The sequence below is a fragment of the Carassius carassius genome, chromosome 5, assembly GCF_963082965.1.
Source record: "Carassius carassius chromosome 5, fCarCar2.1, whole genome shotgun sequence".
In the NCBI taxonomy this organism is placed as follows: domain Eukaryota; kingdom Metazoa; phylum Chordata; class Actinopteri; order Cypriniformes; family Cyprinidae; genus Carassius; species Carassius carassius.
This window is the reverse complement of record NC_081759.1, coordinates 15,451,397-15,475,029: the sequence shown is the minus strand read 5'-3', so window position 1 is coordinate 15,475,029 and position 23,633 is coordinate 15,451,397. Positions and strand designations below refer to the sequence as shown.

Genomic DNA, 23,633 nt, shown 5'->3' with positions numbered 1-23,633 from the left:
GCCTAAAGTTAGATTGGAGCAAAAAGAATGATGTTGGATCTATTACTTATTATATATCTATATTATTTTATCTCTGTCTGAGTGTGTGTGTGTGTGTGTGTGTGTGTGTGTGTGTGTGTGTGTGTGTGTGTGTGTGTGTGTGTGTGTGTGTGTGTATAGTACCTGATGTTATTGTAGTATAATTGAAATGTAGCATTTGTTAATATTTTTTAATTACATTATAGAATGTGGCTAATATGAACAAACAATGAACAGTTATATTTTTATTAAAGTAAACAAAGATGAATAAATACCATAAAAAAATGTATTTCTTATTGTTAGTTAATATTAATCAATGCATTTACTGACATTAACTAATGTAAACTTAACTTATTGTAAAGTTGAAAAAAAATATTTTAATGTCTGTATAGTTTTTATTAATGTTTATTTCATTAATAAAATGTTTTAGCTGTATACTTTTTACATCAAGGTAAAGTAGCTGGAAATCAAGTAGCTGAAATCAAATAAGTTTAAAGTCTTTTTATATTTTATTTTATTATATTTTTAATGTTTTATTTCAGTGAACTTTTTAAAAAGTTTTTGTTTTAGTTATAATAACCATGATAGCCATGTGACATGTTTTATTAATTATTTTTTTAATTTTATGCTTTCACATTTATATTATTTGTGCTTAAAACTGAATGTTCGGCTTTATCTTAATATAAAAGGTGTCATTGCCCTTTCCTCACTGGCTCTTGTACATTCCAGAAGTAAAATCAGACCTTTTTCTCACAGTAGCCAAAGACTATCAGGGAAATGTATATTTACTCAGTGATATCAGTGCATTTTAGTTCATTCCTCAAACACAGACGTACACCTAAGTTAGAATGAACTCATGCAGTTTATCCAGCACACTGTTAACATAACTGTTTTTATGCTGCGTGCCAATGGTGAACTTGCCTTGGGAAATAAATCTATTATGTTATATATTAGTTTTGTGATCACTATTAGATATTTTGACTATCTGAGGAAACCTGATGTATACTAGTGAAAGATATACAGTATATCGACCAAATGATTAAATTGCCAATAGTTAGCCATTTAATTATATTTATCACCCATTAACCATGAATGATTGACCAACTGACAAAAGTGTGACCTCTAAAACCTACTGACAGACTTGAGATGTCCAAAGAAAAATGGGCATTTACAGTTTACCAGTATTATACCAGTATTATATTTACATCAATTATTGGTATTACATCTGCAATAAAAAAGCCACCTTGCTTGCTATCATCATTGTCACCTAAATTCCCAGATCTAGACAGATATCTAGACAGATATCTAGACATCTTGCGATGCAAACAGTCCAGTTTGTTTTTTTTTCATTTTCAAGCATGTAATCATAGTGTGATTTAAAGTAATGACTGCGGTACAAAAGACACTGGAGGGATGGAGGATAACAGAGAGGCTTCTAACATGCTGTGCTCTATAAGTACCAGTCACTGCAGAGAACTGAGCCTTGTGCCAGACCATTTGTCTATATTTATGTCATACAAAGCTGAAAGAGAGACACTGAAAATGCATTATAGGGCGTTGCCATTGTGTCACTCATGCACACAGATAACAGATGTGAGGCGCTTGCCATCAGAGTAGAGGCTTTTTAAGAAACACCTCCTTCTTTCAGTTATTTCTAAAAAGGTTTTCAGTTGGAAATTTGGCTGCAGATGTTACTAGAGTTCACAGTTATGTTTCATTGTTGTAACAACTTCTCTGATGTCCTTCCAACAGTTAAACTGAGACAATCATCGACTAGACTAAGAGTAGAAATATAAAATGAATGTAAGGAACATAGCTCAGATCATTTGGTCCGGGAAGTTAATGAGAAACCTCAAATAGGTCATAGTTCAGAGACTTTGCTATCTTGGCAAAAATTGAGATTGAGATTTCTGGGGCCTGTTGCTCTTGAAAAATAGAAGACTTATATCTTCTATTAAAAATGTATATATTACATTAGTTATAGCAGTGCTGGCTGCCTGTCATTGAAGACAGCCTGAATTTGAGCTACTGTAAAGCACCAACATTTATGATACCATGATTGGCAGATTTTATTGCTAATGCAATTGTCAAATTTTATTGCTAATGTAATTGACAGATTTCATTGCTAATATAATTGACCCTTCGCAGGGAGTTTGACTTACAGGCGATCTGACCAATCAAATTTGCCATTTTTGTGAAGCAAACAATCTTTTACTCCCTAAAAAAGTAACTAATGATGTTACTTAGTTACTTTTTATGGAAAGTAATGCGTTACATTACTTTTGAAATATGAGCCTGATTGTTTTTAATATAAGAAGTTCTATTCATAGCAAATGTAAAAGGCCTTTCACACCAAAAAGTGTAATGAATAAACCTCAGGCTGAAGGAAAAGTAAATTTGCGTAGAACGCAGGAGAAGAAGGTAAATCTACAATGGTATAAAGGTATAAAAAATACAAATACAATGAAGCACAATTTTTAGTTCATCTAAAGTCATTTTTGCTTATTAGTATAGTTGAACTGGATCATCAAAGGTCAGCAGCAAAGACATTAGTTAATAAAATGGGATTAGATAGATTCGTGTTATTTAACATATTTAATTATTGCAGGTTTGCATCATATTCTGAGTTTGCATTTCCCTGTTTTAATACATTTTTAATACATGTATATTAAATCTGTTTTGTTTGTTTTTTCGACTGGGATGAATTGCACATTCACATTTAGTCAAGAACTACATCATGTTCACACAACGCACATAACGCCTTTGTACTTACGATTTCTCCCAATATGGGACAGGAGACATTGTCAGTGAATAAATGGGAAAACAAAGTAATTAGCTTTACTTTTTTGAAAAAGTAACTCAGATATTTTCTTGGAAAAGAAAAAGTAATGCATTACTTTACTAGTTACTTGAAACAAAGTAATCTGATAACGTAACTCGCATTACCCCAACACTGGTAAATAGTGAAGAAGAAGAGACGATGGTGTTATGTTGGTTATTGCTGTTGTTGTAAATTATTGCTGCTGCTCCTTCTGCCTAGCAAGTACAGGAACTTGCTACTGACAATATATACGCTAATAGGGTAATGATTTGTTGGTTGCCGTTAATAGATTAGCCCTATACTTAACATAACATTTGCAGTTGGTTTGAAAAAATAAAAGGGATTTCTGCACCATTTTGGCCAGTAGGTGATGCCAGCATGTGGTGTTTCAGCACTTCGAAACAATGAATCATCATATGAAGCAGCTAATTTGAGTTTCAGAAATCTCAGTTTCTCCCCTCACGTTACTATTAGCTACATTGAAAATGCCTGCCTGGGAGTGACACCAAGAAGGCCACCGAGGGAACTAACTTGCCTTAAAGAAAATATCAATATATTAATATCAAAACATGCGCAAAGCACACATATTTTAATTTGTGCTAAATAAGAGAAGTAAGCGAACCCGTGTTTATTTGTTCAACACATTTCCCACACATCGGTAGCTCCAATTGCACTTTAAATAACTTTTTTAATGCTTGACATTTATAATAAACGTCATTTATAATGAATTCCACTTTAATTTATGTTTGTTTTATACTTATATTTTGCATTCTTGTTCTAAATACCATAAATTGTAAAAGATTTACGGAAACTAAAATACTTATAAGTGTGTAAATGTTTTATTTACTGTTTTTACATACTGAATGTAATAATAAAATGCGATATACACTGATACACTGACTTTTCTGGGGGTTTTTTTTCTTTTGTCTACCCAGTATGACTTATTCTCCAAAAAAAATGTTAAACAGTTTAATCAGTCTCAAACTAATCAAGGTTATTATTGTTTTTACTTTTAGAATAGGATTCCTGTATTACCTGCTCATGGACATAAAACATAATATCCTGTTTTATGTTTGCCCTCACAGCAGACAGCCTATGAGTTAATTCTTCCCGCCTCCATGCAATCATTAATTTACATCAGTCAGTAGTGAAGTACATCAATTAATCTTTAAATTACATGGATTACACAATTCAACCTGTCCATTATCTGCCAAGAGTAAAGATCAGGGAAAATGCATCACCGCTGGTTCTGTATGAGTAGACGCAGACCCTCCCAGAGTCTGTGTGTGGTCAGTCAGTCAGTACCACCTGCTTCAGCGCCATCACACCATCCAGTCCTGTCACATTACATTCATTTTCTCTTGTTGCTGATTCACTAAAGATTTTTTGCCTATGAGCTGACACATAGCCAGGAATCCATTTAGCCATCTGGGCAGATTATGTTCAATTAACTTGTCATATATTGCACCAATGACCAGATCTGTAAGATTTAATGTAATTAGCTTTGATATTGGATGCATAACACTATTACTTGCTAGGGATTTGAAGAATCCCCTAACACCAAATATTACATTTTGTTGCATAATTGTTGCATCCCAAACCAACCAAGGTTTCATCTACCAAAAGCAACATTAGCCAAGTATGGTGGCAAGATCCATTAGCAATATAGTTACATGTTTCCTGAAACCATATTCTGGAACAAACAGCTCTCAACCTGTGGTTAGAAGCATAGTTTATTGTTTGTAAAACTTGCGTAGATTTGCATTGATCAGCACATTTTTGAAGAGTGCGCATGTGCATAAATGCTTAAGGGAACTCTGGAGTATGGCATGAGAGGGAAGCCGCTATGAATCAATCATCAAAAAAAGCAACACAGTGGGGAACAAAAATAGTGAAGTAGTACTCAGATGCCATGTTCAATACAGCAGGATCTCAAATTATGTTGTTTAGAAATGTGCTTACTAAATTAACCATGTTATAGTCATTTAGAAAAAATTAACACCTTTCTGTTGTTCATGATAATCTGATATTAATTGCAGTCTTTAATCTATTGAGATCAGAAGATATTACTTAATTATATCTGTGTGTGATGTCATTAACAACCTATATTGGTGAATAAATCTGGTTCAAACAATAGAAGTGCAACCATGTTGGTTTTGAAAAACAGTCATTAGTAGCTAGGCTTGCTTGCTATCTCTTTAATAATGCATTGTACAGTGATTAAGCAGCGAGTTATTGTCTTTGTAGGGCAAACACACCCCAGAGCAGCTTATGCATGGGAAAGAGCCCGAGTTTTTCTCAAGGAAAATTTGGAAAATTCAAGGATTTTACCTTTTTTTGCCCACAAATGCCAAGCAGGATGTATACGCTAATGTGAGTGCTGACATTGACTTTTTATTCATATCTGCTGTAGATTTTGGCTTTGGAAACTTCTTTCGCCCTGGGGAACCCCTGGCCACTTGGTGTGGGAGCCCCCCATATGCGGCTCCAGAGGTCTTTGAGGGACAACAGTATGACGGTCCGCAACTGGACATCTGGGTAAGCTTGGACTGTATCAGATGGCAATATTATAGTAATATTTTATAGATACCATACTACTTGTGTTGTGCTAATACAATACTATTTTAAAATACCATATTCATGTACAATGGTATTTACAATGTTACAGTACAATGTAAACTGTATTATAAAATTGGAAAACACATAGATAGATAGATAGATAGATAGATAGATAGATAGATAGATAGATAGATAGATAGATAGATAGATAGATAGATAGATAGATAGATAGATAGATAGATAGATAGATAGATAGATAGATTGATTGATTGATTGATTGACTATTGAAACTATGTTCACAAAAGCATGATATGACCTCATGGCATTAAACTAATATAGACTGTAGGCAGCTGGCAAAATTCTTGCCATTTTGTTGATTCATGTCCTCTCTGTATAATCAGAACAGACAATTGCGTCAACAACGAATGGTAATTAGATTGATTGAATACATAATTATTATTTCCTGTATTTTGTGTGGGTGGTCCTTTATGCTAGTTCCAAGGCAGACTTTGATATTTATGTATTGATTTTCTGTGTATGTGTGTGTCATGCAGAGTATGGGGGTGGTTTTGTACGTGTTAGTGTGTGGTGCTCTTCCATTTGATGGTCCTAGCCTTCCTGTCCTCAGACAGAGGGTCCTGGAGGGCCGTTTCCGCATCCCCTACTTCATGAGTGAGGGTGAGGAGGTCAAAGTAACACAATTATATGACTGTTCATGCATCCTTTAAGTTGTCATGAATAAACAGTGAACAGTGCCAAGGGTTACATGTATGTAATCAGATTTTGAGAAATAATGATACTAGTTCCAGAAGGAAATGTCTTTGTCTTTTGAGCTCATTGCATTCCCTATATCCTCTTTCAGACTGTGAGCACCTGATCAGGAAGATGTTGGTTCTAGATCCAGCCAAGCGTTTGTCTCTGAGTCAGATCAAAGAGCATCGCTGGATGGTGCAGGAGGTCCCGTCCCAGCGGCCCGTGCTGTATAGACAGGGTCTGCCATGTGAGAGCAAATCAGGCTTGGGTGAACACATCGAGCAGGTGCTCCGACTCATGCACAGTCTGGGCATCGACCAACAGAAGACTATTGAGGTCAGTTGATCAGCTTTTACTTGACCAGGATTTAAACTGTGTTTTTGTATCTAAACTGAACTTGAATTAAAGTTGCACACACGATGTAGAACTGTAAAATTAGAATGTAAGTTAGAATGTGTGTGTGTGTGTATATATATATATATATATATATATATATATATATATATATATATATATATATATATATATATATATATACACATATATATATAGATAGATACACAAACAGTAGTTTAGCAACACTCTATTATTTTTCTATTCTATCTACTTGTTTTATTTTTATTATAAAAATGACCCTCTAACAGTAGCGTTCTCTCTACTTTTTCTATTCTATGTACTTGTTTTCTTTTTATTTATTAAAAAAACCTTGCTACATATACTGCATTACAAAAACTGAATTGTCACAGCACTTAACATATTTGTGCTCTTTTTTTTGGTTTTGATTGCTTCTTTTGTCCTCATTTGTAAGTGGCTTTGGATAAAAGCGTCTGCTATATGACTAAATGTAAAGCTACATGTATACTGTATGTTATTTTGGACAGTATTTACACCTTTTTGTAAAAAAACAATAAGGAATAAACAAGGCAAGAAAACATTTATAATTAGTCCAAAACAATAGTATTGCTACTTATGTTTTGTCACAAAACTTGTGTTAATCACACTCGTGAGCCAGTTCTTCAATTTCAAACTCCAGTAATGGTTCGAGCTTTGGGTTTCCAAAAAGAATTTCTCCTCTGATTTGCAAATGTGATTATTCTAAAGAACAACCTTTCAGAATATTTTCCAAACGTACTGATAGAAATTTGACATTTGCCAGTGTTCTCTTTCGTTGTCTGTCTTGTTCTTCAAAAACTCTTCTTTTTTCTGTCACAGTCTCTTCAGAACAAAAGCTATAACCACTTTGCTGCTATCTACTACCTGCTTGTGGAGCGGTTGAAAGCGCATCGCAGCAGTTTCCCTGTGGAACAGCGTTTGCACGCCAGCCAGCGCCGCCCTAGCACCGTCGCTGAGCAGACTGTTGTCAAGGTAACCCCATCTGTGAAGTCTACCCAGACATATTGAAATGGCGTTTGGTATAAAAATTTAAATATTGGAATCATGAGGAACAAAATCTGTAATCCAGCCATCCTTCTTCCAGTTTAACCTCTGCGACCGTAAACCACAGAAACAGGCTTTTGAGACCTTTAATGATCATTTTTATGGATTCATCAACACATTCATGCAGTATCTGATGGGTAATACCATGGTACATGACTGCAACTATATGAACCTAGAAAAACAGTTCCAAGATACCAGGATAGCTGCAATTCCATGATATTACCATTGGACTTATTGGTATATACCTTCATGTTCTTGTTACAGACCATTGCGGTTCCTTCTCAAGCAGGATTCCCGCCACAGGCAGCACGTCACCTGCGTTCACCTACTCTATTGCAGTCCACTACAGACACATTTACCTTCCCACAAACCCTTGCTTCCCCTGATCAGACGCTCATGGAGGAAGACGTGGCCACTCCCAAGGTCAGTTATGTTTCTGATGTGGTAAAACAAACAGCAAAAAAAGGTTATTCATTAGAATCGAATGGCACAGAAAGAAATCTCTCGTCCTCTTCTCGGGCTTGAGGCTATATTTCGTAAGCTCTGCCTGCGTGTTTTAAATAGCAGCGTTACTCATTGGGGCTGCTGTATGACGGCAGAGCTTTTGTCTGCAGCGTGTGAAGTTCCTCTGCCTGAGTGTCAGCCTGATCTCTTCCTCATTACTCACCCGCAGTATCTCAGCAGCACTTCAGCCTCCTAAAATAACACCTACGTATATATTAATTAATAAAAAACGCTCTTTATGATTTCAGTGCTTGGTGTCACCATTGGTGCTTTGCGTCAGTGTAGGTATCTCAAGCACTTATTGCTACTCATTCATAAATGAATGACTCAGACAGAGACAAGGGAATTTATTCTATATCTGAGACCGGGCGATATGACAGTTTGCACTGCATGACACTGGGAATATGTCAACCGGCAGAGATTTTGCTGTACCATGGTAGTGGTAGCTAGTTTGTGTGGCAGTGAGAGTGCTTTATACTTATGAGCAATGACGAAATGTGAAAATATAGAGAGGGATGTCGTTTATGGGGCTTTTAGTCCATGTCTAGTAATTTTGAGGTCACCTACATCCTAGTATATTTTTTTTATTGACTATGTTGCATTACACAGATTTTTGTCCAGTCAAAATCTCTCTAGAATGAGAATTTCCCTCCTCATAATATCACTTGATACAACGTAGCAAATCTACCTTTATGGCTTTGACATAACTAAGCCTGTTGGCTTTTTATGTCTCTTAATTATATTTTAATTCATTGATTTAGTTATAAATACATTATTAATTATAATATAATATAATATGATATTATATAATATATAGTACAATAATAATATAATGTAATTTTTCCTGTTTTGTTTTTAAGTCATAATGTGATGTTGTTAATGCACATATGCCAGACATTAGTTTTGTATAATCACCTTTTCTTTTTTTATTCTTTTTTGTCAACTTTTGTCAACTTTTGTAAAATTTCTAATGAATTCTTTGCGTTTTTTAAAAGTATATATACATATATAAGCTATTAATAGAAGTAATTATAATATAAACTACTATTACAAACTATTTTTAATCAGAGATGAAGCACCTGTCTTTTAAAAACACATTTTCACTGCATGTTCTAAAATATTACTATTATTTAACTATTGTTATTATTATTATTATTTAATATTTAAACTATTTTAATTAAATGAGACAAAGTACTTGTCTTTAAAATATATTCACTGCATTTTCCAAAATATTTTTATTAATTTTTTATCAAAATATTTAAAAAAAAATCAAAAGATTTGCAGCCAAATTAACTATTATGCCATATACACATACCATGATTTAAAATACCGATCATGCTGCTCACCCTTGTTGATCATAGGGAGACAACCTGCATTTTACCTGCCCATCATGTTATTTGCAGCCTCTTGTTACAGTAACGCCAGCATGTCAGGGTTTCTGCCTGCTCTGTGTTTGGAAATGCCCCTGATGTGCCAGTGATGGGCCACCGATGTGATCAGTGCTGGATGTTCTCTCCACTCGTGAAGAGCGTGACTACAACATTTGTTACCTTGGCTATCGCAAGGCAATCTCCATAGCTACTGTTATTTAATTGACGTGCAGCGTTGACTCATCCTGTGGGGACTCTGCTGTATACATACCAATTTGCCCTCCAACAGGTCATTTTCTGTTCATTTGGTGCTTGCAATACCAAGGTCAAGAGCTCTATTCCGGCGGAACAAACACTTATAAAAGTAGTCCTTAAATGGACTGTGAGTTGTTGTTAAACTGTCTGCCAAATGAATAGATATAAATGTTTGTTTATGAAGAAAGGGACGCGTGATAAGTCATTCACTTAGCCCCAGCGCCTGTGGAGCTGAACAGATGGCAACCTAGGGATCTCTTCAAACATGTTGAGGTCACGCTCTCACAAACTTATATCAGCTGACTTATTGTAATTCAGGAAAGCTGCTGGTCGCCTGTGGACATTTAGCATAGCAACATTACATAATTTCTGATAAATGAAACCGACGGCATTGTCTACACTCTTAAAAACAAAGGTTACAAAAAGGGTGTTTTTGCAGCGATGCCTTTGGGGGGAAAAAACACAATTTGCTTCCCTAAACAAACTTTCAGAGAACAGTTCTTAAAAGAAGCAAGTTGTTTTTTTTTCTTGTACTGTACTGTAAAGTACATTTAAGAACAAGTAATCTAAAAGATTCTGTTTTGCACTAGAAAGTTTCCATGGATGGTAACAGTTCTTCATGCCAATGAAACACTGTTATTGTATTAGAATGTAACAGAAATATATACATTTCAAATCATTCTTGTTTGCCTCTTTGTGAATAACTAGTTGTTAAATCCATTGAGTTTCGGCTTTGATTTCCCTTGTCAGTTCTAGAAACAGCGAAACAGTGAAAATGTCCCAAAGACTGCTGAGCTGTTTCAGACCAAAATAGTTTTGCAAACCGTGTGTGTGTGTGTATTTATATCTCAGGTGGATGGCTGCTTACTGGACCCGCTTCCTCCAGTTGTTGTCCGCAAAGCCAGTGGCTCGCTGCCTAGCAACGTTATGGAGACCTCCATTGATGAGGGCATTGAGGCGGAGGAAGAGCATGCTGTGCCCCTCGCCCCCTTTCATACAGCTCGCTTCAGTCAGCGCCGGCATACGCTGTCTGAGGTCACCAACCAACCTGCTGTGCTGCCCATCACAGGTTAGTACTGCATTTCATAATGTGTGTGATGAGGGCAGGCAATTATAGTCTTTAAGCTTTACACTATACAGGTCCTTCTCAAAACATTAGCATATTGTGATTAAGTTCATTATTTTCCATAATGTAATGATAAAAATTTAACTTTCCTATATTTTAGATTCATTGCACACCAACTGAAATATTTCAGGTCTTTTATTGTTTTAATACTGATGATTTTGGCATACAGCTCATGAAAACCCAAAATGCCTGTCTCAAAAAATTTGCATATTTCATCCGACCAATAAAAGAAAAGTGTTTTTAATACAAAAAAAGTCAACCCTCAAATAATTATGTTCAGTTATGCACTCAATACTTGGTCGGAAATCCTTTTGCAGAAATGACTGCTTCAATGCGACGTGGCAGGGAGGCAATCAGCCTGTGGCACTGCTGAGGTGTTATGGAGGCCCAGGATGCTTCGATAGCGGCCTTAAGCTCATCCAGAGTGTTGGGTCTTGCGTCTCTCAACTTTCTCTTCACAATATCCCACAGATTCTCTATGGGGTTCAGGTCAGGAGAGTTGGCAGGCCAATTGAGCACAGTAATACCATGGTCAGTAAACCATTTACCAGTGGTTTTGGCACTGTGAGCAGGTGCCAGGTCTTGCTGAAAACGAAATCTTCATCTCCATAAAGCTTTTCACCAGATGGAAGCATGAAGTGCTCCAAAATCTCCTGATAACTAGCTGCATTGACCCTGCCCTTGATAAAACACAGTGGACCAACACCAGCAGCTGACATGGCACCCCAGACCATCACTGACTGTGGGTACTTGACACTGGACTTCAGGTATTTTGGCATTTCCTTCTCCCCAGTCTTCCTCCAGACTCTGGCACCTTGATTTCCGAAAGTCCAGTGCTGCTTCTCTGTAGCCCAGGTCAGGCGCTTCTGCCGCTGTTTCTGGTTCAAATGTGGCTTGACCTGGGGAATGTGGCACCTGTAGCCCATTTCCTGCACACGCCTGTGCACGGTGGCTCTGGATGTTTCTACTCCAGACTCAGTCCACTGCTTCCGCAGGTCCCCCAAGGTCTGGAATCGGTCCTTCTCCACAATCTTCCTCAGGGTCCGGTCACCTCTTCTCGTTGTGCAGCGTTTTTTGCCACACTTTTTAGTTCCCACAGACTTCCCACTGAGGTGCCTTGATACAGCACTCTGGGAACAGCCTATTTGTTCAGAAATTTCTTTCTGTGTCTTACCCTCTTGCTTGAGGGTGTCAATGATGGCCTTCTGGTCAGCAGTCTTACCCATGATTGCGGTTTTGAGTAATGAACCAGGCTGGGAGTTTTTAAAAGCCTCAGGAATCTTTTGCAGGTGTTTAGAGTTAATTAGTTGATTCAGATGATTAGGTTAATAGCTTGTTTAGAGAACCTTTTCATGATATGCTAATTTTTAGAGATAGGAATTTTGGGTTTTCATGAGCTGTATGCCAAAATCATCAGTATTAAAACAATAAAAGACCTGAAATATTTCAGTTGGTGTGCAATGAATCTAAAATATATGAAAGTAAAATTTTTATCATTACATTATGGAAAATAATGAACTTTATCACAATATGCTAATTTTTGGAGAAGGACCTGTAGTGTCTTAATGATATATTACCATTTAAAGTTTGATGTCTGTAAGATTTTTGAATTTCTCTGAAAGTCTGATATGCTTACCAAGGCTGCATTTATTTGATCAATATACATCATCAAAAATTTGTAAAAAAAAAAAAAAAAAAAAACAGTAAAAACAGTAATATTGTAAAATTAATTCAATTCAAAATAACTATTTTCTATTTTATTATATATTATAAAATGTGATTTAATCCTTTGATTGCTTCAGTCTCACATGATCAGTTCAGAAATCATTTTAATATGCTGATTTGCTGCTCAAGAAACATTTTGAAAAAATTGTGCTGTATATTTTTTGTGTGTGCAAAAACTGTAATCTTTGGAATCTCTGATAAATAGAAGGTTCAGAATAACAACATTTGTTTGAAATAGAACATTAAAAAAATTCAAATCTATTACATTTCCATTTTTGTTTAAAATAAAAAATAAAAAACAATGTGCAGTAAAAATGGATTCAGACACATGATCATCTGTATTTAAATTTTTTGTGAGGAATTTTCACAACTTGGCATCCTAGCTAAACTGCTTACAGTATTTTTTCCCGCTGACATTACCAGCCAGCTTTTTGTTTTTAGCAGGCTGCTTGTGACTCTTTGATTTTGCTCATGTCGCTTATGTCAAGTTTATTTATAAAGCACATTTCCTTAACAATGGGAATTAAAAGTGCTTTACATAATAAAGAGAATCTAATAAGACAAAAGTGTTTTGCTAAAATATCCTAAAGATATAAAAATGAAAAAAGAAAGAAAAATAAATACAACCCGAATTCCGGAAAAGTTGGGACGTTTTTTAAATTTTCATAAAATGAAAACTAAAAGACTTTCAAATCACATGAGCCAATATTTTATTCACAATAGAACATAGATAACATAGCAAATGTTTAAACTGAGAAAGTTTACAATTTTATGCACAAAATTAGCTCATTTCAATTTTGATTTCTGCTACAGGTCTCAAAATAGTTGGGACGGGGCTGGTTTACTATGGTGTAGCATCTCCTTTTCTTTTCAAAACAGTTTGAAGACGTCTGGGCATTGAGGCTATGAGTTGCTGGAGTTTTGCTGTTGGAATTTGGTCCCATTCTTGCCTTATATAGATTTCCAGCTGCTGAAGAGTTCGTGGTCGTCTTTGACGTATTTTTCGTTTAATGATGCGCCAAATGTTCTCTATAGGTGAAAGATCTGGACTGCAGGCAGGCCAGGTTAGCACCCGGACCCTCTACGACGAAGCCTTGCTGTTGTTATAGCTGCAGTATGTGGTTTTGCATTGTCCTGCTGAAATAAACAAGGCCTTCCCTGAAATAGACGTTGTTTGGAGGGAAGCATATGTTGCTCTAAAACCTTTATATACCTTTCAGCATTCACAGAGCCTTCCAAAACATGCAAGCTGCTCATACCGTATGCACTTATGCACCCCCATACCATCAGAGATGCTGGCTTTTGAACTGAACGCTGATAACATGCTGGAAGGTCTCCCTCCTCTTTAGCCCGGAGGACACGGCGTCCGTGATTTCCAACAAGAATGTCAAATTTGGACTCGTCTGACCATAAAACACTATTCCACTTTGAAATAGTCCATTTTAAATGAGTCTTGGCCCACAGGACACGACGGCGCTTCTGGACCATGTTCACATATGGCTTCCTTTTTGCATGATAGAGCTTTAGTTGGCATCTGATGATGGCACGGTGGATTGTGTTTACCGACAGTGGTTTCTGAAAGTATTCCTGGGCCCATTTAGTAATGTCATTGACACAATCATGCCGATGAGTGATGCAGTGTCGTCTGAGAGCCCGAAGACCACGGGCATCCAATAAAGGTCTCCGGCCTTGTCCCTTACGCACAGAGATTTCTCCAGTTTCTCTGAATCTTTTGATGATGTTATGCACTGTAGATGATGAGATTTGCAAAGCCTTTGCAATTTGACGTTGAGGAACATTGTTTTTAAAGTTTTCCACAATTTTTTTACGCAGTCTTTCACAGATTGGAGAGCCTCTGCCCATCTTTACTTCTGAGAGACTCTGCTTCTCTAAGACAAAGCTTTTATAGCTAATCATGTTACAGACCTGATATCAATTAACTTAATTAATCACTAGATGTTCTCCCAGCTGAATCTTTTCAAAACTGCTTGCTTTTTTAGCCATTTATTGCCCCCGTGCCAACTTTTTTGAGACCTGTAGCAGGCATTAAATTTTAAATGAGCTAATTAAGTGGATAAAAGTGTAAAATTTCTCAGTTTAAACATTTGCTACGTTATCTATGTTCTATTGTGAATAAAATATTGGCTCATGTGATTTGAAATTCCTTTAGTTTTCATTTTATTAAAATTTAAAAAACGTCCCAACTTTTCCGGAATTCGGGTTGTAAAAGCTTAATTCATACATTGAAAAAAAAAAAAATGTGTAGTCAGGACAGCAAGGTGCATATTCAGAGAATTTTGTTCATGTTTATGTCTGGACTAGAATGTTTTCAGCAAGGCTTAGTTCTCAGTTACTAAAATTTATGTATTCACCCAACTCAGTTTTAACTTCCATTTGAGTTTGGACACTGAATAAATATGGTTTCATCCATATTCTTGAGTGAACTTCAGTTCAACAAAAGCTCCTTTCTGCAGGTCTGAACCCGTCCCTCGGCAGCATGGACTCAGACTACAGCATGGGTTCGACTCAAAGTGATTTCAGCTTGCCTGAAGAGAATCCTGCTCTAAAGGATGTATTAAGCACTACACCTGCCAGCCGCACAGCTCCAGTCTTCCTGGGCATGAAGCCCCCTGAGCCCACCCTTCAGCCGCTGAACACGGAGGGGCAGGGCGCTCATAATCCCTCACTAGTCAGTTTCAGAGAGGGGCGAAGGGCTTCAGACACGTCTCTGACTCAAGGTCTGGATGATTTGTGTTTTCTTGTACAAATCATTTGTCATTTTTGTTTTTCATCAATCACTTTTCTCTCAAACGTTTTTCAGGATCGGCACATCACATTTCTGCATGCAAAATTAATTTGAACTCATCCTTACATTTTTCTTTCTTCTGTTGAGCACAAAAGACTACCATCAACTGTTAGGTTGCCAACATTCTTCAAAATTTTACGTGTTAAACTAACAGCCCTTGTTTGAATACATTACACAAGTTTTAAGTGTATTTTAGTTTACCATAAATTATTCTCAGTACAGTACATTCAGCAGCACACTTTAACCATATAGAGACAATAGAAGTAATTATGAAATTATATTGAAATATGTATTTAAGTCCTACTTAAAAAAAGAAAGAAAACGTACTCTGTTACTAAACGTAACCTCGGTTCTCTCTAGAAGAGCGAACGAGTACTGCGTCTTAGCTAAGGCGCTACGGGAAAAGTCTCTTTTCACGAAATACTGAAGCAAAAAATTATCCTTAATTTTGTATTTTTGTAAAGCGCATTTGCAGCAGTACACAGCCATAGGCGAGACGGCTTGTTCGCTCATTGGCTTGTTCTGCGGCAACTGCACAGCCTATCGAGCGCAGGCTGATGCAACATCAGACCAATAAGGGCGCTTTGCGCCCTTCTTGCCACTTCCCGCCGAAACGGGTGTGGCCCAACCTATAAAAGGAGCTCGAAAAGGCTGACTCACCTGATTTATTTCATCGCCGAAGCGAACCAGAGTGAATCGTACGCACAGCAGAGAACACAGTACTCGTTCGCTCTTCTAGAGAGAACCGAGGTTACGCTTAGTAACCGAGTACGTTCTCTTACGAGAGCTCTCTCGTACTGCGTCTTAGCTAAGATGCTATGGGAACCCAATGTAAAATGCCGTGCTCGCAGGGATCACACACCAATAAACCTGAAGCAACCCCCAGGATTTACAGTGCACAGTCACCTGAGGGACTCAAAGAGAGTCCAGGACAGGAAGTGGGGAAGCCCTCGGTCCCATATCTAGCAGCATCCGTAGATGCGGCAATATGACATCACACAGCCGAGGCAAGGCCTGACCAATGTGGCAATGCGGGTCTTACACAATACTGCCCATATAACAGTCGGCAGCGCATAACGCTCACAAACTCAGAGTTCCCTTCAGGGCCCTGATTCGACCATACCGACAGCAGCCTTGCTTGCAAGGCGGGAACCTCCAGGTTATAGAACCTGATAAATGTAGACGGCGAGGGCCAACCTGCCGCCATACATATATCCTGCAAGGAGATCCCAGTAGACCACGCCCACGACGAGGTGACGCCCCTTGTGGAGTGTGCTCTGACGCCCAGCGGGCACTGAAGGCCCCTTGAAGCGTAAGCTAACGCTATAGCGTCAACTATCCATCTGGATAGAGTCTGTCTCGAAACAGCCATTCCCTTGGAACGTCCACCGGACGAGACAAACAGCTGCTCAGTCTGTCGAAAGGCAGCAGAGCGAGACACATAAGCTCTTAAAACCCTGACAGGGCAAAGAAGACTCGAGTCTCTATCCTCTCCTGACACCGGCAGGGCAGACAGGGCAATAACCGGAGCCCGAAACGGCGTGTTGAGGGATTTCGGCACATAACCGTGCCTAGGTTCGAGTATGACCTTTGAGTCATTAGGCCCAAACTCCAAGCACAACTGGCTCACCGAGAGCGCGTGCAGATCACCCACACGCTTCACTGAAGCGACAGCCAACAAGAATACTGTCTTGAACGACAGATGCTGAAGGCTAATTGATTGGATAGGCTCAAAAGGGGGACCCTTCATGGCCTCCAAAACCGCCACGAGGTCCCACATAGGGACTGACGGAGGTCTGGGAGGATTCAGCCTCCTAGCTCCTCTAAGGAAGCGGATGACCAAATCATTCCTTCCTATTGACTGACCGAGCGCTGTTTCAGAAAACGCTGCGATGGCCGCCACATAAACTTTGAGCGTGGATGGGGCTCTGCCCTTATCCAACAGCTCCTGTAGGAAGGAGAGAACCTCCGTCACCTCACAACTAAGGGGTGAACATCCTCGAGCTGTCTACCAGCTGGAGAACACCGACCACTTCGAGGCATACAGACGTCGTGTCGACGGAGCTCTAGCCTGAGTGATGGTATTTAGCACTCCCACTGCGAGATCAGCGGGCAACCGTTGAGCGCCCACACATGGAGGGACCACAACTCCAGTTGAGGGTGCCAAATCGAACCCCTGGCCTGCGAGAGGAGGTCCCTCCTCAACGGTATTGGCCACGGGGCGACATCTGCTAACTGCATCAAATCTGGGAACCATGGCTGGTTCTTCCAAAGAGGTGCTACAAGCAGTATTGAACATCTCGTTTCTCTCATCCGTTCTATCACCTGCGGAAGGAGGGAGACAGGAGGGAAAACATAAAGCGGGCAGCACGGCCATTTCCGTGACAACGCGCTTTCGTTCTTGGAAAAGAACGCGGGGCAGTGAGCGTTTTCGTGGGACGCGAAGAGGTCCACCTCCGCCCTGCCAAATCTCTCCCACAACAGCTGGACTGTTTGCGGGTGTAGAGACCATTCGCCCGTAGGAACATTGCCTCTGGACAGCCTGTCTGGACCCAGATTCTGTAGCCCAGGCACATGCACTGCCCTCAGCAAACGCACGTTGCGCTGAGCCCAAACCAGGAGGCGTTCCGCCAGCCTGTACAGGTTTCGGGACCCGAGACCACCCTGGCGATTTATGTAGGACACCACAGACATGTTGTCTGAACGTACTAAGACGTGGTGGTCCTTGATTTGGGGACAAAAGCGCATCAGCGCGTTCTCCACTGCCAGCATTTCCAGACAGTTGATATGATGGAGCTTTTCCCGTTCTGACCACAGGCCAAAGGACGGTCTGCCCTCGAGCAGCGCTCCCCATCCCGAAGTGGAGGCGTCCGTCGACACCATCTTCACATTCGGGGAAGTCCCCAGGCTTACACCTGATTGGTACCAGCCGTTTGCTGTCCAGGGTTTCAGGGCTGTGACACAGCTCTGATTGACCTTGAGACGCAGTCGGCCAGACACCCACGCTCTGCGCTGCCAGAGCTGCAGGGGGCGCATGCGGAGCAGGCCCAGCTGCAGAACCGGAGATGCTGAGGCCATGAGGCCCAGCACCTTCTGACAGTGTTTGAGCGAAACGAACTCGATGCGCGCCGAATGCCCAACGCGCGCTGTGGTGACAGTCGCGCCGTCATGGAACACGAGTTCAGAACTATACCGAAAAACAGAATCGTCTGACTGGGGTTCAGCGAACTCTTCGCCCAATTGACACTGAGACCGAGCTTCTCGAAGTGATCGAGTAATACGGCCCTGTGCTCCACGAGCTCCGCTCGTGATCGAGCCAGAATCAGCCAGTCGTCCAAATAATTCAGCACTCGCATGCCTCTGAGTCTGAGAGGAGCGAGCGCTGCATCCATGCACCTCGTAAACGAACGAGGAGCCGCGGACAAGCCGAACGGCAGGACTGTAAACTGATATGCCTGGCCCTCGAAGGCGAATCTCAAATATCGCCTGTGACTTGACGCTATCTGTACTTGAAAATACGCGTCCTTCAGATCTATTGACATGAACCAGTCCCCTCTGCGAATCTGCGCAAGGAGCTTCCTGGTCGTAAACATTCTGAAACTGCGTTTCATCAATGCCTTGTTCAGCTGTCTTAGATCCAGTATGGGCCTGAGACCCCCGTCTCTCTTGGGCACCAGAAAGTATCTGCTGTACAGCCCCCCCTCGCTTTGAGCTCGAGACACAGGCTCTACAGCCCCTTTGCTCAACAGTTTTGATATTTCGGCCCGAAGTATGTGTGCTACTTCTGTTTTGACTGTAGTTTCGACGCACGCTAAAAATCGTGGAGGGCGTCGAAAAAAAAACTGTAGCGAGTAGCCTCTCTTTATAATGCCTAGCACCCAATCCGAAACCCCTGGAAGCGCTTACCATGCATCTGCATGAATGGCTAAAGGCTGGATGCGAAGCGTGCTCTGTTGACTGGGCAACGGCGGCGCATGGGTGCGCTGCACCATGAGCGTTACGCCTGTGGCATTTGAGGCGGGGAGCGCGCTGATCACAGCGGGCAGATCGCTCGTCCTCGACCCCATCCCGGTGTTCAACCGATTGGGGGAGGGCTGAGCGGGTCCCGTGGGACTTGTGATGTCTGCGAGTAACTGTGGGCTGCAAGCGTGCACATTTACCACTTTCGACTCGCTGTCTGCCTGGGCAGAACATACGTGCATGGGTTTCGCTTTTACAGAAACCACATGACGCGTGTGACATAGTGATTGTGAGCACTGAGGAGTGGGCACGTTTACTATGTAGTGCACGTGATCGACTTGAGTCGCTTTTATGGGCGCGGGCCCTGTGTGCAGGGCTGTGCTTACATGTGGAGATGGGCACTGAGGAGTGGGCATCGTCACTACATTTATAGCACCATCGGCCGTGGCCGGACGAACGTGCACAGGTTTCGTTTTTACAGAAACCACATGACGCGTGTGACATAGTGATTGTGGGCACTGAGGAGTGGGCACGTTTACTATGTAGTGCGCGTGATCGACTTGAGTCGCTTTTATGGGCGCGAGCCCTGTGTGAAGGGCTGTGCTTATATGTGGAGATGGGCACTGAGCAGTGGGCATCGTCACTACATTTATAGCACCATCGGCCGTGGCCGGGACACCAGAAATTACACCTTTTTCAGGAAATATCTGGGTAGCCGTGATAACGGTTTTTGTGTGCAGGCAAGCGGGCAACCGTACAGGCTTGCGCATTGCAAAAGACGCTGAAACAGTCACAATCCCTGGAACTGAAACAGCGGCGTGCTTAGGTGAGAGCCCGGCCACAGCGGAACTCGTACACCGGCTCTTCGATGAAGCAGCCATCATGTGTAGTGCAGACGCAGCGTCATGCAGCAGGCATAGATGGCTTTCCTAGGATGGCTTCGGGGATCCCGGCCTCACCGTAATCCTCTGCCGCGGTCCCCGCGGCACGGGGCGACGGCCGGTAGAGCGAGAACGGGGGTCTCGAGCTGCGTTGCTGAAGCTGTTGTGATAACGGCTTTTGTGTGCAGGCAAGCGGGCAACTGTGCAGGCTTGCGCGTTGCAGAAAACGCTGAGACAGTCACAATTCCTGGAACTGAAACAGCGGCGCCTGGGTGAGAGCTCGGCCACAGCGGAACTCGTACACCTGCGCTTCGATGAAGCAGCCATCGTGAGTAGTACAGACGCAGCTTCACACAGCAGGCTTAGATGGCAACACCGCTTTTGCCGCCGTCCAGCAGAGGGCGTACAAAGGTGCATCGCTATCGCCTGTTCCACCGGCGGAAGTGACTGGTAGTTCCTGTTTTTAGCATCATCCAGTGTGGAGAATGCTAGTGAGACAGACGAACGAGTTCGCGCTGAATAAGGAGCGTTCCAAGCCTTCGCCACCTCTTCGTGAAGCTCAGGAAGAAATGAGGCGGGCTTTGAGAAGTACGCTCATCCGAAAGGAAAATACCATCCAGCCGGGAACGAGAGGGGGGGCGCTGGTCCAGACCACTCGCGGCCGAGACTCGTCGCGGCCAACGTGAGCACTCGCCCCGGCTCCTTCTCGATGTCAGCTCGTCTGCTGGGCTTCCGAGCAGAAGGCGCGAGATCCTCGGAGCTTGCCCAGCCCTCACTGCCCAAAGCTAGCAGAGAGCGCGTGTCCTCTTCCCCCGACGCTGCCCTGAGATCGACTTCCTCGAACGACGCACCGGCAAACAGCGGGCGCTGCCCACCGGGAAGCGATGGGAAGCGAGCTCGGTTGAGCTGAAGACGGTTCCGGAATCCGGAGAATGCAGGCTCAGAGAAAAGGCCAGGCGAGTCCTCAGGCGAGTCCATGGCAACAGCTCGCAGTGAGGGCATCCGCCGTCAGCGAGCACGAGCGCTGCATGATCTTCACCCAGGCAGGAGACACAGATGACGTACCGGTCTCCCTCGCTGAGTGGGGCTCTGACGAGCCGCAGGAAGGCATCTTAAAAAAGACGCAAGCTCTTTTACGAGTGTGTGTCGCAAGGCGAACACACACACACACATAAAGAACAGTTGGATATAACAGAATTGAAAGGATATAGGCGTCGGACAGCGCAGCAGGAACGGCAATGGAAGGCGGCCAGCAGCTTCAGAATGGCTCGTCCCACTGATATGCTTCTCAGACGGCGCTTGCTTCCTTTGTGATCCAGCGATACGTGAGCTTCGCTGAAGAGATGAAAAATCAGGTGAGTCAGCCTTTTCGAGCTCCTTTTATAGGTTGGGCCACACCCGTTTCGGCGGGAAGTGGCAAGAAGGGCGCGAAGCGTCTGATGTTGCATCAGCCTGCGCTCGATAGGCTGTGCAGTTGCCGCAGAACAAGCCAATGAGCGAACGAGCCGTCTCGCCTATGGCTGTGTACTGCTGCAAATGCGCTTTACAAAAATACAAAATTAAGGATAATTTTTTGCTTCAGTATTTCGTGAAAAGAGACTTTTCCCGTAGCGTCTTAGCTAAGACGCAGTACGAGAGAGCTCTCGTAAGAGAACTCTATTAAGTTTAACTTATTGCATTTCATATAAAATGTAAACTATAATTCATATTTGATTAAATTGCAGTTAACATGCGGTTTAGTGTCTAAAAACATTACATTTAGTTTGCACTTCATTATGTTATTTTAAAGTATATTATTTTCTATGATAAGTACTCTTTTTTTTAGTATTCTAAATTATACTTATTTTTTTTTTATGAAAATACTGTTCAAGTCTTTATTCCTTAAAAAAAAAAAAAAGATTTATGGATGTGTGTGTGTGTGTTTGCAAGGGAGAGAAAGTGGGAGTATGTGCTTTCCATACATAATAAAATTGTATTTTGTGGCAAAAACATGAAAATAATTAGTCATTTTTATTGTATTATTTACTATATTCATTTGCTTTTCAGTATCCTTGTGAGTTTTGGTTATTTTGCTGTTGTAAGCTGAAAGGACCTTTAAAATAACTGAAATCATTTGCTGAAGCCATACGGACATGCAGTGTGACCTGCCTGGAATGAATTTAGTTGTGTGATACCTTGAAAAAAATTACACATTCAACAACACAATAGTACAATGTGCTACAGAAGACAAAATCTGTTACCGTATCCATTATCCCTTGTATGTGGATGGAGCACAAAACCTAGCGTGACCGCTGCTTTAGCCACTTGCAGGCATCTATTTGCATGTTGTAATCAGTGTTTTGGAAGATTTATTTTTAGCAGATAAAATAACCCTTATTCTTAATGATATCTGACCATCTATGAATGACTACTTTTCAAAGCTGTAAATAATCGTAGTGATTCACTCCTGTACTAATTATAGCAGTAGTCAAGACTATGAGTCAGACCACCCCTGCAGCATTCACAGGAAAATTTCCACCAGTTCATCTGACTCTAAAGTCTGTTGCATTTATTGAACCCAACAGGTTTAGTGGCATTCAGGCAGCACCTCCAAAACCTGGCCAGAACCAAGGGTTTCCTGGAGCTGAACAAAGCCCAGATAGTGTTAGGAGACGGTGGAGGAAGCGGTAAACCCACCATCAGTCCCCAGGAGCTCCTAGAGCCTCACCACCCATTCAGCCACCAGGTCTGATAACTATTTGTGCTGTTCTCGGTTTTCTATTTTTACATTTTATGCATGGGTTTTTGGCCTTTGGATGTGGAATAAAAAAAGGTAGCAGAATACTTAAAAAAAAGAGTGTTTTGTCTTAACTTTTTATTGTTAGACTTAGAATATGGCAGTTCTTTGTGATTTATTCTGGTATGAAACAATTCAAAATTTCAGGGAGAGGGACGCCAATGTCCAAGTGGAAAAGATACGTTGACGTTTACTGGTAAAATGCACCCTTATCTGCTATCCAGGAGACAGAGTTTGGAGACGCAGTACCTCGCTCAGCGACTACAGGTATACTTAATTATGTGTAAGATTGAACACAATGAAGAAAATGTTGCAATTCTACAAATCTGGGTTAAATCACATATGCCAAATTTCTTGAAATTTACTCTTGTGTTCATGTTGGTTTTTTTATGGATTTAAAAAAAAAACTTTTATACCATTTTCAAGTTTACTTGGTGTAACCATCAAGTAAAATGTAATGTTTTCCATATAACATAAATATATGTGAACACGCGTATATGTATATAGTTATTGTTCTAAATTGATTTTTCAAGATAAAGGGTATTTTAACTTTTTTCTGGTGATGCTGTTTTTTGGGAGTCACACCACATGACAAATTTTTATATATATAGCCTATACATTTTTTCTGCCTGTTGGTTAATC

General features: G+C 41.0%; 1 protein-coding gene across 2 annotated transcripts in view; it reads left to right on the top strand.

Annotated features, from left to right (window-relative positions):
• Positions 1-23,633, top strand: part of LOC132140855 (serine/threonine-protein kinase SIK2-like) — a 31,817-nt gene that overhangs the window by 7,231 nt on the left and 953 nt on the right. For both annotated transcript variants that reach the window (XM_059549883.1, XM_059549884.1), the window contains 9 exons: positions 5,253-5,377; positions 5,953-6,076; positions 6,261-6,487; positions 7,364-7,516; positions 7,853-8,011; positions 10,570-10,786; positions 15,043-15,306; positions 22,780-22,940; positions 23,139-23,258. In XM_059549883.1, coding sequence (XP_059405866.1) covers positions 5,253-5,377; positions 5,953-6,076; positions 6,261-6,487; positions 7,364-7,516; positions 7,853-8,011; positions 10,570-10,786; positions 15,043-15,306; positions 22,780-22,940; positions 23,139-23,258 — 1,550 coding nt within the window. The remainder of the gene's footprint in view (positions 1-5,252; positions 5,378-5,952; positions 6,077-6,260; positions 6,488-7,363; positions 7,517-7,852; positions 8,012-10,569; positions 10,787-15,042; positions 15,307-22,779; positions 22,941-23,138; positions 23,259-23,633) is intronic.